The 14,907-nt window shown below is 42.0% G+C and overlaps 1 protein-coding gene across 1 annotated transcript in view; it reads left to right on the forward strand.

Moving 5' to 3' along the window:
• The window catches only part of Wwp2 (WW domain containing E3 ubiquitin protein ligase 2), a 110,632-nt gene that overhangs the window by 33,346 nt on the left and 62,379 nt on the right, over positions 1–14,907 (forward strand). Inside the window, exons 4-5 of the mRNA XM_013012888.1 lie at positions 8,285–8,422; positions 10,529–10,625. Coding sequence (XP_012868342.1) covers positions 8,285–8,422; positions 10,529–10,625 — 235 coding nt within the window. The remainder of the gene's footprint in view (positions 1–8,284; positions 8,423–10,528; positions 10,626–14,907) is intronic.

The raw sequence follows: 14,907 nt of genomic DNA on the forward strand, positions 1-14,907 counted from the left end.
TGCTTAGGTTTTTATTGGTTGGTATTCTACCACTTGAGCCACACCTCCAGTTCTGGCCTTTTACTATTTACTTAGAGAAGAGTCTTGTAGTTTTAACTCTCAATTCCTATATCTCAGACTTCCTTAGTAGTTAGGAATATAGGCATTAGCCACTGGCACCCAGATTGTGTCTTGCTTTTTAATTCAAGTTGAATTAATTTTCCATTGTAAATTCCATTCATATCCTCCTAGTTTTTTTCCCCAATGTCTTTGTGAATTCCATTAATATCTTCTTTGTTATTTTTTTCAATGTCTTTGACTAATCAAATGCCTCCACTTTATCTTCAACTTCTGATGCCTTATTTTCAGCTTGTTCTGTTCAATTAAAGAGGATTTTGATTGAGGTTTTTTTTTTTGGGGTTCGGTCATGGGACCTGAACTCTGGGCCTGTGACCTGTCCCTCAGCTCTTCAGCTCAAGGCTAGCGCTCTACCACTTGAGCCACAGCACCACTTCCGGCTTTTTTCTTTTTGCTTATGTGGTGCTGAGGAATCGAACCGAGGGCCTCAGGCATGCAAGGCGCTCTACCACTGAGCCACCTTCCCAGCCCCTTGATTGAGTTTTTTATTTGGACCATTGAGTCTTCATTTCCAGGATTCTATTTTTTCCCCTGTCAAGATTTCTTTATCTTTATTGAATTCCTCTTTTATTGTCTTTTCTAGTTCATTCAGTGGGTCAAAATCTCTAGTAGTTTGTATCTTTGAATGAATTTAGCTGTTTGTACATCATCTCCTTTATTTCATTGATCATTCTTGTCATTATTTTATTGAATTTGTTGTTTGGCCTTTCTTCCTCTTGACTATCATTTAAGCTCTTTTGTGTGGACTTGTGAGTTAAGGGTATTCTTCCCCTTTTCTGCCTGAGGTAAGTCTGTGACCTGGGCTCTGGCTGGATGTATTACTAAATGTCCTTTAATTTCCAGGCTTTCCTAGATTGTGGCTCAGTCTTAAAGCTTGCCCAACCTCAGGCTGCCTGCTAGCAATCAATGTAAACTGATCACTTAGTAATCAGCAGAACATGTGCTTTTCTCCTCTATCATAACCTAGCCCCTAGCAATGCTTGGCAGATAGTGGGTGCCTAATCGATGTTTCTCTAATAAATGAATAAGAAAGAGAGAAAACAAAACTTATAAACTGGTTTTGTAAAGTGAAACCATTTTCTTAAGAATTAATGGAGCCCACAGTAGACCCAAATAGTAAGGTATGATGAAGGGTAGATTTCCAGCAGCACAACAACAGAGGGTCTTCAAGGTCAAGATAGACCCTTATCCACTGTGTTCTGAGAAGAACCTGCCAAGGCATGCATGTTAGAGGCAGAGGAAAGGTGGTCAAAGCAAAGACATTCTTGGTACTCCAACAAGCATTCCAGTTTTTACAACCGGATTCCAGCTAGGTAGGAAAGACTTATACTTACTAAGTTATAGCTACAGTTGGGTGCCAGAGAAAGCTCATAATGGTAAACCTTGAATTTTCTGGTTTTGTTGACTGCAAAGAGGATGTGAAAGAGTGCTCTCTTTCAACTTGGGTAGACTCCAGCCTGTGAGTACCAGGTTACAGGGACCTGGGGAATAGAAAGGACACTATTTACTCTTTACCCTTCTGGAATTTCCTCTGGTTCCGTTCCTCTGTGCACCAGTGTTTTGCAGTTATGTGTAGAATGAACACTGACCTGTTAATGAATGCTCTGTTTCTTTTCACGTTGTTTTGATGGACTTGTGGGATTAAAGGCAGAAGGAGCTAGAAGGAAGGAGGCTGGTTCTATGGAACAGCTCTGTGAAGGCCAAATCAATTCTAGCTTCATTAGGTTTTAGAGACACTACTTAACCCTAAAATTCTGGGTCTCCCTTATATAAGCATTCTACTTTTATGTCATTTCATTTTTCTCACATTTCCAGGTAAATCCGTACCTGTGAACAGGAACAGAAAGAAAGCAATTTTTTTAAAAAAATATAAGACAAATACATTAGAGTGTGTATGAAGCCCTGGATTCTATCTTTAGCAGTTCAAAAAACAAAACCAACCCAAAACTCAACATAGTGCTCCATGCCCTATTTTGTTGGTGTGCTAGAGATAGTGATAATAAAAGACCCTTAATCAGAAAGTTCTTCCTACCATACTATGAAACTGTCTGGGCAAGAGTTCTGAATTTCATAAATAGAATCACTTTTTAGTAGCATGTTTTTGGCAGTTATGGATTATGTAGGTTTTTTTCTTTTGTTGGAATGAGGGCAACTTCCGTACCCTATTTATCTATACTTATTAATACCACTTGCAAACAGCACATTATAAAGTCCAAGTCAAGAAAGTGAAAAAGTAACTGTTAGAAAAGTATTACTCATTCTTGTTATGTGTACCAAGTCTTCGCAATAGGACATTGTTAACCTGAAGCCACTTGTACATCCAAAGCTTTGAAGCTAGGAAAATAGGAGTAGCAGTTATTCCCCAAACAGCTTGACCACTGTATTTTTTGTCTTTTGGTATTTCCAGCTATGTGTGTAATGTTGACTCTTTCAAGTTTTTTAGTTGCTGCTTGTGTCTTAGGTATGCTAGCCTGGGGGAAAATAGAAAATTGTGAAGAAAATATGGAGCAGACATGAAAACACCCACGTGCAAAAAGTAGTCAATGTGTGCCTCTCACCCAGCTCAGCAGACATCTTCAAACAACCATTCCTGTCTCATCTAATTGCCCACCACATGCTCACTGGCTCAGTAAACCCCAGACCTATTTCATCCATGAATATGTCTGTCTGTATCTCTGAAAGATGGGCGCTCTTCAAAATCATAATCTTGGGCTAGAGGTGTGGCTCAGTGGTGGAACATTTACCTGGCATACCTATAGTTTTGGGTTCAATCTCTACACCAGTTAGTCAACCCAACCAACCAACCAACCAACCTACCAACCTGAACTCATAACCTTCATGTTAATTTCATACCTAAAAAACCCTAATGGTACTTATTTATCTTAGCAGCAATCTAACTTGTTTTTATATTTCTCCACTTGTGCAAGTTTCTTCTTCTCTGCCATTGGTTTATTTAAGTCAGGATACAAACAAAATTGCTATGTCTTTCAAATCTCTCCTTTTCTTTTACTTGTTTTTTTCTTTCTTTTAATGTTTTTAAATTTTGAAAATGCTAACATATTAAAATAAAATTTAAAAAGAAGAGAGTGCTGGGGTTTGAAGCCAGGTCTTTGTTTGCTAAACAAGTGCTCTACTACTTGAGCCACTCCATCAGGTCCTTACAAGTCTTCTAACCTAAGGATTTCCTTCCTTTTCACGCTTTGAGTCTCTTGTTGACGAAATGGAACACTTTGTCCTGTCTGGTTTTCCTCATTTTAGGTTTTGTTAGTGTTGCCCTGAAATGTGGCTTAACATCACTCTGCTTCTGTACACTCATGGGTGGATCTAAGGGCTTGTCCTGATCCAGGTTCTCTGTTGTTCTTGGCGTGGTGGTATGCATTTCCATTAGGGGGAACCTGGCATTTGCTTGTGTGTCTTGGTGGGCTGGCTATTAAAGGCCTTGCCTGACACTGTCCTTGAGATTTTCCAGGTTCATTCCCGCAGATTCTAATACCAGCTTTACCACTGTCTGTCGATCTTCATAAAGTAGCATTATGGGGTTCTAGTAACTGGTTGGTACTTAGAATAAGAAGAAAGAGTGCAGTCCTATAAACAAAAAAGGATGCTGGCTGATTGCTGAAGTTGGCATGAGCCTCATGCCTTTGGCTTTTTTGGTAGACCTGAAGTCTCTTGCCAGCAGAATGTTTATTATGATTATTATTATTATTATCATTTTCTGTTTGGCTCTAATTGAATCTGATTTCTTCTAGCCATGCCCTCAGTTGGCCTTTTATTTGCTGTCCCTGCCTATGAATTGTCCAAAGGGTTTGTAGGGCCTGCTCATGTGCTCCGTGGGGAGTCATGGGTCTTTCCTAACATTATACCAAACAGGAGGTTGAGTCCTAAGTTTTCTTCCTTTTTTCTTTTTAATTTTCTTGCTTTCAATATATTTTATTTTGATAAAATTACGAAGTAGGGACAAAATACTTTTTTGGTTGTTACTTTTTTCTTCTGTTAGTATTGAAGTTTGAACTCAAGGGTTCATGTTTGCTAGGCAGATATTCTACTGCTTGAGCCACATCTATAGTTCCCAAATACTTAAAAAAATAGTTAAGTGACTTGGAAAAATAGATAAAGCCCCTAAAGCTTTAAAAACCTAACATCAATTTTTATGTAAAGAATATTAAAAATATTTTAGATATAACCAAGAGTAACTTAGGCAGACCACTTTTGATGTAGACCAAACACAAAATGTTGTTCTATAATGGTCCAGAGCACACTAGTAATCCATTTGGATTTCCAGACTACTTGTTTGAAATCGAATCTCATAAGGAGAGAAAACCCAAGAGAATGTCAGTGCCATTGCTTCAATAAAATAACCCCTGTCACATGTGAAATGTTACCCACAAAAGCCTTTTACAGACCAAACTATGAAAGTGGAACACAAAAACAAAAAATTCAAGGCTGAATTTTCTAAGACAAATGGAAGATATTGCCATTGCCTTGGCCCAGGTCACCCTCTCCTCTGGTCTGTGTTACACAGTGATTTCCTAGTTTGTCTGGTCTGCATCAACCCTTGTTTGTCCTGCAGCCAGAGGGATTGTGCTTCTGTAGGATCTTCTCCCTTCCTACCTTCTCGTGGCAGCCCACTTACATGGAGAACACCGAGGGCTTGCAAGGGCTCCAGGGCTAATGCTTCGGCCCCATTACCTCCTGCCTTCATCTCCCGCTCCTCTCTCTCCTTACTTTACTCCATCTACACTGGCCTCTCTGCTGTTTCTCACATGAGCCTGACAAGCTCTCACCTAGGACCTTCAAACTTGCTTTTTCCTCGGCCTAGAATAGAATTATTCTTCCTTTGGCTATTTACATGCCTCTGCCATGTGCTCAGTTGTCACTTCTCTCATGAGACTTTCTACCCCAGTCATCTTTCAGTGAAGCTCTCTGACCCCCATGCTTGTTTTCATTTTTTTTCGTACTGTACTTGCCATCTTCTAACAGATTATACCATGTTTTCTCTTTCTTCCAATTAGAATATTCACACCTCTGGAGTACGGATACTCATATTTTGTTCTGGTAGAATCACAGTGACTATAGAATGTGGGTGCTCAGTACAAAGTATATATAAGCTTCAAGAATCCAGCTAGCGCAGGGCCTGCCAAGCTTAGAGCGGTGGATGAGCATTTTTTTTTTTTGCTAAAAGCATTTCCAGTTATGGAAATTGCCCTCCTATTTCCACTTTTGCATGGCTTTCCTTTCTTTCTTTCTCATTTCTTTCCTTCTTTGCTTGCTTGCTTCCTTCTCAAAGTTTCATGCATGCTAACTAAGCACATGCTCTACCTCCAAGTTACACCCCAACCCCCATGGGTTTCTTGATTTTTGAGCTGTGCCTCCAAAAGCAGTAGGAAGACTTGCTGGAAGAGAAAGGGCCTTTGTAGAGATGTCAGCATGGCTGTAGTGAAACCAGAGGGCTCAGAGGTGAGGTGGCTGAGGACGCTATTTATAACTAAGATTCCAGTGTATGCGTTCCAGCCACACTTACGCCTTTCAGCCTGTCTGTGTGCTCCAGTCTGTCACTCAATTAGCTAATGGTTTCTTTAGTCCCATTATGCATTGTAGGGTTCCCCTGGCTCAGGTTTTTTTAAAAAAAATTCTTTTGGAGAGAATAATAAGGCGTTCTGTTCTCAGAGGTTTAATTTTTAATAGCCTAACCAATTTCAAAAATCCCTTCTCCAACTGTTTATTATGAAATTTGCAAGCATACAGGAGAACTAAAAGTGTGCTGCAATGAACACCCAAGTGCCCTCCACCCAGATCCATAGTTAACTTTTTTTTTTTTTTTTGTCGGTCATGGGGCTTGAACTCTGGGTCTGAGCACTGTCCCTCAGCTAGCGCTCTACCACTTGAGCTACAGCGCCACTTCCGGTTTTCTGGTGGTTTATTGGAGATAAGAGTTTCACCGACTTTCCTGCCTGGGCTGGCTTTGACCCGTGACCCTCAGATCTCAGCCTCCTGAGTAGCTAGGATTACAGGCATTAGCCAGCACCTGGCCACAGTTAACTTTTTACAGCATCTGTTTTATCTTCTGTACATGTGAATGTGTGGCTATGTGCTTATCTTCTCCTGACCTAGTGAAGATAAACTGAAGATACCATGACACTTTGTCCTAAAACCTTTTGCCTGTTCTAAAAGGTCGCTTGAGAGTAAGTATAGATATACTCATAATCTATTCTCCATTTCCTAAGAATAGGATGTTCTTATATATAAAATGGTGGTACTGTTATTGAACCTAAGAAACTTTACATTAACTGCAAATGTCATCTAATACTTAGTTTAGAAAATAATAACTAGGTACAGGTGGCTCATGCCTGCAATCCTAGCTACTCAGGAGGCTGAGATCTGAGGATTGTGGTTCAAACCCAGCCCGGACAGGAAAGTCCATGAGACTCTTATCTTCAGTTAACCACCAGAAAACTGGGAGTGGTGCTGTGCTCAAGTGGTAGATCATTTGCCTTGAGCTGAAGAGCTCAGAGACAGTGCCCAGGCCAAGAGTTCAAGCCCCTCAAAAAAAAAAAAAAAGAAAGAAAAAAAACAATCATCCATGACATACACTTTTGTTCTTTAATTTAGAAAGAGTCCTTCCTTTCCTCCCTCACTTTTTTTGTTTGAATAACAATGTATTAAATACTATTGATTTTCCCAAGAATCCTGGAAAATTATCCTAGAGATGGTCTATATTCTGGATTTGTGTGCTTGTCTCATGGTTATTATTTAGCCTGTCCCTATTTCGTGTGAACTGGGAAGTAGCTTCAGAGGCTTGAATAGGTTTTAGATTAAGTGCTTTTAGCAAAAGGACTTTACAAGTGACAGGTACTTCATATTCCATCCCAGCAGGAACTGAGTATTCTTAGAGATGCTAAAGTTGACTACTTGGTGATGATGGCTGCCAGGGTCTCTCTGGCTTTCTCGTTAGTAAATAACCCTGTTATGTTCTCAAACATTCAGACTCTTCTTCCTGAGTAGCTCATTTTGAACATGAACCCTACCTCAAAAGGTTATAGGGTAACTTGATAAGGGTGTCAAATCTGCTGGAGACATTAGTGGGCAAGGTAGATAGAAGAGTTCAATTGAGCTTTGAGGAGAGACTGTGGAGAAGACAATTCAGATGATGCTTGTGGCGACTGTCAGAAGAGCAGGATTGAGGGCATGCAGCAGCTGGAGGCCTTGTGCCCACCACCTTGCTGTTGAACATTGCATCACTCCAGCAATTGGGGTAAATGCCCACCTTCCATTTGTAAACCAATAAGCTTTGAGATATTAGGAAGGCAATCTCAGTGCCAGCAGTGATGCAAAAAGTCCTTGGGAGTTGTCCTAGAAACAAGATAGGCTATTTATCCTTGTGATCATCTTGTGGCTTATCAGGGGATTCATGGAGTTTGTTACTACAGCCTATAAAAGTCTCAGAAAGATCAAGGGTGACTATAGACTAAATGAACTCTTTAGCCGACAGGAAAGTCAACAGGTGATAGTAAAAATAGAAGCTTGTTGGAGCTCTTTAAAGTACTCAAACTGTTCTCTGTAAAAGGTGCTATGATTTCTTCTGTTTTGCCGGCAGGGAGACCAGTGCTTTGGTTAAGTAATTTGCGAATTGCTACTCAGCTCTTAGGTTGTAGCGCTAAGATTTGAATCCAGTATGCCTGACAGCATCTGCCTGATTAATTCCTGTACTGCTTTGCTAGACATTTAGGTTTTGGGTCTGCTAGAGATAGGAACGGGGACATTCCCTGTTCAGAGAAATGAAAGCAGCATGCTTTCTCTCATAGTTGTAGTGTGCCCACAGTTTGGCGCAGCCTGGCCTGGCATCTCTTCTTAGGAGGTAGTAGTGGCCATGTTGCCTAGGTTACGCTCATCTGAAGTGGAGGATCCACTTCCAAGGTGGCACACTTACATTCACCAAAATGCTGATAGGGGCAGATGCTTCAGCTTCTTCCACACCCCTTGGCTCTTGAAAGAACTAGTTTCCAAATTACCAGTGTCTATTTTGTAGAAACTCACCAAGACCCTCAGTGAAACTGACCAAAAATAGCTTCAGATGCCCAAAGGAGCTGGAGAGACCCAGTGCAACATCCTATGGATAGTAAGGGTGCATTTGACTTAATTTAACCATATTGCATTTTGTGCCCAACAGTGGAGAATACACAACTGACCCTGAACCTGCAGACAGAGAACAAAGGCAGTGTTGTTTCGGGTGGAGAGCTGACAATTTTCCTGGATGGACCAACTGTTGATCTGGGAAGTGTGCCTAATGGCAGTGCTGTGACAGATGGTAAGTGTCACCCTGCTCCCCAGGGCTGAAGCAGGACGAGGCAGGGTAGGGACCATGAGGTTCTGAGAGCTTGGTGTCTCACTTTGAGTACTGTACAATCATTCCTGGCAAACGTCTAGCTCTGACTCTCCTTAGCTTTCCAGATCAAAATTGTGACATGAATTTCCAAGAAGTTTTCTGATCAAGGACCAAAATAAATGTCACATCTTTTTGTGTTTTTTTTTTTTGATTGAAAGCAAGAGAAAAAAATGCCTTTTCATCCCACATAAACTCTGGAAAATAAAATATCATTAGCAAATATGACTTTGGCCTGTTTTCTTCTCCCTAGTATTGGAAGAAGTACTTCCTGAGAAGGACAAGTTTTTGCCTTTTGGTATAGGTTGAGGAGGGGACAACACGTACTTCTACAATTACACAGCAGCAAAAGACAGGCTGGCAGCCTAGAGTCTCTGTCTCATCCCCCATCCCAAAAACAGCGGGAAAAAAAGGCAGACTGAAACAAGGAGATTGGGGAATGTCTTCTGCTTTGTTTTGGGGATTTATAGAATGTTCCTTCTGATTTAGTCTTAAATTAGTCAGCTTTGGATTTAGCAGGAAATTATTTCATGAAGTCTAAGGTCTGCAAAGGGTTGGGTTTCTCTATAATTTTTTCTTATAAAAATTTTGTTAGATGTGTTGTAACCATGGCACTTTTCTGAGTTTCAAGGGGGGTAAAATTTGGATTCTAATTCAAAGGTAGGTGGGTAGAATCTGGTTGGATAGATTTTGACTGTTGACAAGATTTCCTCCACCAGTCTGAATGGCACTTGGGGTACTTCTGCATAGAGGAAAACACACCTCATGCACTCATTCAATACAGATATACATAATTGAACACCTGGAATGTCCAAAGTCTCAGTCCAGGTGCTGTCCAGATGGTCATGGGCAGAAGTCACATCAAATGGGTAAACATGCAAGTAATTACATAACTGACCCTGAAACATAAGCCATGAAAGAAAAATACAGGGTGGTTTGAGATTCTTGTACCCTGGAGGATTTCATCTAAACCAAGGAAGAGTCTATGAGACATTTAGATAGGCTGGGTTGCGAGTGCAGGGGAAAAAGGTGCTGGGCCCACATGGAAACAGAGGTACCAGGGTGACCAGATCCTGGGAAACAAGGAGGAGGAGCATGGAGATGAGACTGGAGGGGTAGTTTTCCTCAGATCATGCAGCCATCACAAGGATGTTGAACCTCATTCTGAGAAGCAGAAGGGCTTTAGTTGAAGAATGATTTCATTTGAGTCTTTGTTGTTGTTCAAAACTTCTACTTGAGCCACAGCTCTACTCCCAGCTTTTTGGTAGTTAATTGGAGAGCAGAATCTCAAGGACTTTTTTGCCTGGGTTGGCTTCAAGATGTGATGCTCAGATCTTAGTCTCCTGAGTAGCTAGGATTACAGGTGTGAGCTGCCAGTGCCTGTCTCATTTGGCTTTTTAAAGGATCTCTCCACTATGGAGAAATGCCCTCATTCCTTATTCCTAACTTTATGTTCTTTGTCTCACAATTGTGAGGTTGCAGTTCACTTAATGTGGCAGACTGCTCATTAGTACCTTCCTCCCCGCTCCCCTCCTCCAGTCCTAGGGCTTGAATTCAGGAATTCAGGGCCTGGGCACTGTCCCTGAGTCTCTCTGTGCTCAAAGCTAGTGCTCTACTTGAGCCACAGAGCCACTTCTGGCTTTTTGTTTGTTTGTTTGTTTATGTGATACTGAGGAATTGAACCCAGGGCTTCATGCTTGCTTGGCAAGTACTCTAAAACTAAGCTACATTCCTAGCCCTCATTAGTACCCTTGATGTTCTTGAGTGTCTTGGAGAAGAGATGCTGTTTCCTAGGCTCAACCCTCCTATTGTAGTATAGATTAAATCACACACAATTGTCCCTATTCCTTCTCCTGCCAGCAGCTATAGCTAGCAGAATGTCCATAGCCCATTGTGGTGAAGAACTTAATAGTGGAAGTTCTGTGCTTGGTAGCCAATTACCAAACAAGGGTTGAGATTTTCTCTCTCTCTCTCTCTCTCTCCCTCTCGGTCTCTCTGTCTGTCTGTCTTTGTGATTGATCTCCTTTCCAGGATCACAGTCATCTTCTAGAGAATCCAGTGGGACATCCATTGGTTCGGAGAACCGGCATCAACCTCCCAGCACAAACTGCTTTGGTGGAAGATCTCGGTAAGACTCCTCTTGGTAATGAGAAAGAAATGGGAAGGTGCTTGAAGGGATTGAAATCACCTGAGAAATGGCAAGAAATTATTTAGAAAACATTGGAAGCTGAGCATGGTGGCACATATGTAATTTCAGTACTCAGGACACTGAGGTAGGAGGATGTAGAGGTTGAAAATAGCTTGGATTACATAGCAAGATCCTATTTCCAAAAGGAAAAGAAAAAGCCAACTATTGATCTTATAATTTATTCAGTATGTTAAAGAACTCAGGATTCTTAGGAGGAGCAGTGACTCCTTGACAATGATTTTGGAATTGCTTTTTAAACATTAGGGGCTGGCCAGCCATAGTTGTCCTTTTAGGATGTATATAGAAGTATGTGGAGCATGGTTTTTTGGATACAAAATTTTGATTGTATTTTTGTTTTCAGGAGTGGCCTGTGGTTCCTTTTGTAATGTCAGTAAAAAACAGGTCTATGGGGCTGGGAAGGTGGCTCAGTGGTAGAGTGCTTGCCTTGGCATGCATGAAGCCCTGGGTTTGATCCTCAGTACCACGTAAGCAGAAAAAGCCAGAAGTGGCACTGTGGTTCAAGTGGTAGAGCGCTAGCCTTGAGCTGAAGAGCTGAGGGATAGTGCCCAGGCTCAGAGTTCAGGCTCCACAACGAACAAAAACAAACAAAAACAGGTCTATGCTTGTAGTCTGAGTTATACTTATTTTGCATACCTGAATGATATAATTTTATCCCCCCCCTTTTTTTTTTGTCAAGGGGCTTGAACTCTGGGCCTGGGTGTTGTTGCTCAACTCTTCAGCTCAAGGCAAGTGCTCTACCACTTGAGCCACAGCGCCACTTCTGGTTCTCTGGTGGTTTATTGGAGATAAGAGTCTCATGAAGGGGGCTGGGAAGGTGGCTCAGTGGTAGAGCGCTTGCCTTGCAGGCATGAGGCCCTGGGTTCGATTCCTCAGCACCACATAAGCAAAAAGAAAAAAGTCAGAAGTGGCGCTATGGCTCAAGTGGTAGAATACTAGCCTTGAGCTGAAGAGCTGAGGGACAGTGCCCAGGCCCAGAGTTCAGGCCCCACGACTGGACCCCCCCTGCAAAAAAAATAAAATTATAAAAAAAAAAAAAAAGAGTCTCATGAAGTTTCCTATCTGGGCTGGCTTTGAACCATGATCTTCAGATCTCAGCCTCCTGAGTAGCTAGGATTACAGGCAACCAAATTCCTAAGCAGAATAGTTTTGAGTGTATTAAAGAGACAAGTGAGAATGTTGGGTCATATGTTTATTGTTTATTATAATATATATCCTCTCAAGTATTTTTAAGAAAAAGAATCCTAGGAGTATAACTTATAAATTTGTATTATTTTTTTTGTAAGTGGGTGAAGAATGGGTAAAAACTTCTCAACAAATCCCAGGGAGTAGGGAATAATGCTTTGAAAAGTAGAGTCTGATTTTAGCCAGTTAATGGCCCATATCATCTTGACAGCTTCTTCTGAGGGCAGCTTCTCTCAGCTTCTCTAGATTGGGTTGGTTAGTGAGTTTAAGAGGTTATGGTTATCAGCTGGGCACTGGTGGCTCATGCCTGTAATCCTAGCTTCTCAGAAGGCTAAAGTCTGAAGATTGTGGTTCAAAGCTAGCCCAAGCAGGAAAATCTGTGAGACTCTTATCTCCAGTTAACCACCAGAATACTGGAAGTGGCGCTGCAACTCAAAGTGGTAGAGTGCTAGACTTGAGCAAAAAAGCTCAGGGACAGTGCTTAGTTCCTGAGATCAAGTTCCAGGACTGGAACACACGCACATGTGTGCACACACGCACGCATGTTCACACACACACATAAAATCACATACACAGAGGTTGTGGTTATCAGAAGATGCTGGGGACAAGAGAGGATGGACATTTAGACCTTTGTCTGTAGAATTAGAAGTTGTTCTCATTTCAAGTCTGCACAGTTGTTACGTCATACATGAAGACAAGCTGTATTTTCTGTGAGTTGCTAGATTCCTACAAGGTGGGATAAACAGAAAGGGCATAGAAGTTAGTCTTGACAATATGATCAGTAAACTTTGAGTCTATAAAGAAATGAACCAGAACTGGAGGGAACAGAATGTCTTCAGTGATGACATGGCACACATCAGTATTTCACTTTTCTGAGAGTACTGCTGCCTTTGCTTGGGTGCTTAGTAACTTCTGGCTTGTTCCTTTAGTTGGACTTGGAAGGTTTGGGTTAAACACACTGGTGTCACTTAATTTGGGGCTGGAAGGCAGAGGGTACAACTCTTAGCAAGTTGGAACCCGAATTCTTGACCTACTTATTAGTCTCTAGATTTCTCTAGTTAATCAACCTTGACATTGATGGATTCTAATAACTTCTCTTTGACTCATTTGTGTCGAAAATCGTGCGTGCGTGCGTGTGTGTGTTAAAATAGCAGCCAGAATTCACCAGAAAGTCCTCACTCATCCTACATGATAGACATTCAGTGCTGGTTAATTATTGGTGGGCCAAGTGCCTTCCAGAGCTTGAGCTGGGTGGAGTCCTCGTTAGTCTGCCCAGTTGCGGTGGCATCTGACCCTCTGTGCCCTCTTGAGTTTTCACCAGATTCTGCTGTCTGGTATTTATCATGCATTCATGTGGAGCCTGCTGCCATTCAGCAGCAAACACTTTTGAAGATATGACCCAAGATAGAGTATTCTGCCATTGTAAAGATCACTGTGTACTTCCCTGTCTAGGTTGTAGCTGAGTAGTCCAATGGGTAAGGATGTAAGGCTTTGGAATCAGAAGACAGATCAAACCCCAGCCTGTCATTTAACTTCTGTAATTGATATTGGGGAATTCTCTTAAGTCTCTCTAAGAGCCTCAATTTTTTAAAGGGTAAAAAGGGGATGTCACTTGCCTCACCAAGTTACTGTAATAATTAACTGCAATGAGGTGTGCCACTTGGAGGGCTTTGCATACCGAGAGTGCTCAGTGATGGTAGAATGCTGGTTTTCCTTTGCATCTTGAGTCTTACTGTTGCACACACCCCCTCCCCATCCAGGTCCTGAGAAGTGAGACACTGCTGATGCGCTTAGCCAGGACTGTGATTGGGAGGTGGTGAAGTGAACTTTCAAGATTCAAGGGCAATCTGCTGCAGGTCTTGCTTCCTTGGGCAGAGAGAATGATGGGCTTCTGCCTCCTAGACTAAATATTTAGCTCTCACTGTCTTAAAGGGTAGGTCTTTTTTTTTTTTTTTAACTCAAACAGAGGTGCTCTGATGTGTTCAAGAATGTGAAAATTGCAAGGCCAAGGCAGCCTTTCCTTTCCTCTTCCTGGGCTTTGAGAGCAGCAGTGGACTTGTGGAGGGGTTTGCTGTGAGAGATTCAGCCCTGAGTTCATTCAGCAGAGCAAGCCACCATCTGCTTCCTCAGCAAGGGGTCTGACTTCATTCCTTAGAGGGATCTTGCCTACTTACAAAGAACAGTCAGGTGAAGGGCCTCTGATTGTTTTGTTGTCTGGCCTGCCACATGGAAGCCAGCATGGGATAGTAGCATGACTCAAGTGGCATAAATTCGTCTGCAAGCAGACTGATGATATTGACACTGTTCCTGCGATGGAAAACTATCCCATAGTAAACATGGGTGAACGAGTTATGTTAACATGGTGGTTTTGTCCCAATACTGGCAAGAAATGGAAAAGAGAACTGGATAACAGTACATTTTTGTTTTTAGTTTTTGGTTGATTATGGAGCTTGAACTCAGGGCCTGGGTGCTGTCCCTATGCTCTTTTGCTCAAGGCTTGCACTCTGCCACTTTGAGCTACAGCTCTGCTTCTGGTTTTCTAGTAGCTAATTGGAGATAAAAATCTCACAGGGCTGGGAAAGTGGCTCAGTGGTAGAGTGTTTGCCTTGCATGCATGAGGCCCTGGGTTCAATTCCTCAGCACCACATAAACAGAAAAAGCCAGAAGTGGTGCTGTGGCTTAAGTGGTAGAATGCTAGCCTGGAGCTGAAGAGCTGAGGACAGCGCCCAGGCCCAGAGTTCAGGCCCCATGACCGGACCCATAAATAAATAAATAAATAAAAATCTCACAGACTTTTGTGCCCAGGCTGGCTTTGAAACAAGATCCTCACATCTCAGCCTCCTGAGTAGTTAGGATTATAGGCATGAACCACCAGTGCCCAGCAAACAAAACATTTTTATGATTACTTAAAAAATTTTTTGAGGTGGCGCTGTGGCTCAAGTGGTAGAGTGCTTACCTTGAGCTGAAGAGTGCAGGGACAGAGCCCAGGCCCAGAGTTCAAGCCCCATGACCAACCAAA

The sequence above is a fragment of the Dipodomys ordii genome, unplaced genomic scaffold (genome assembly GCF_000151885.1).
Source record: "Dipodomys ordii isolate 6190 unplaced genomic scaffold, Dord_2.0 Scaffold18, whole genome shotgun sequence".
Lineage (NCBI taxonomy): Eukaryota > Metazoa > Chordata > Mammalia > Rodentia > Heteromyidae > Dipodomys > Dipodomys ordii.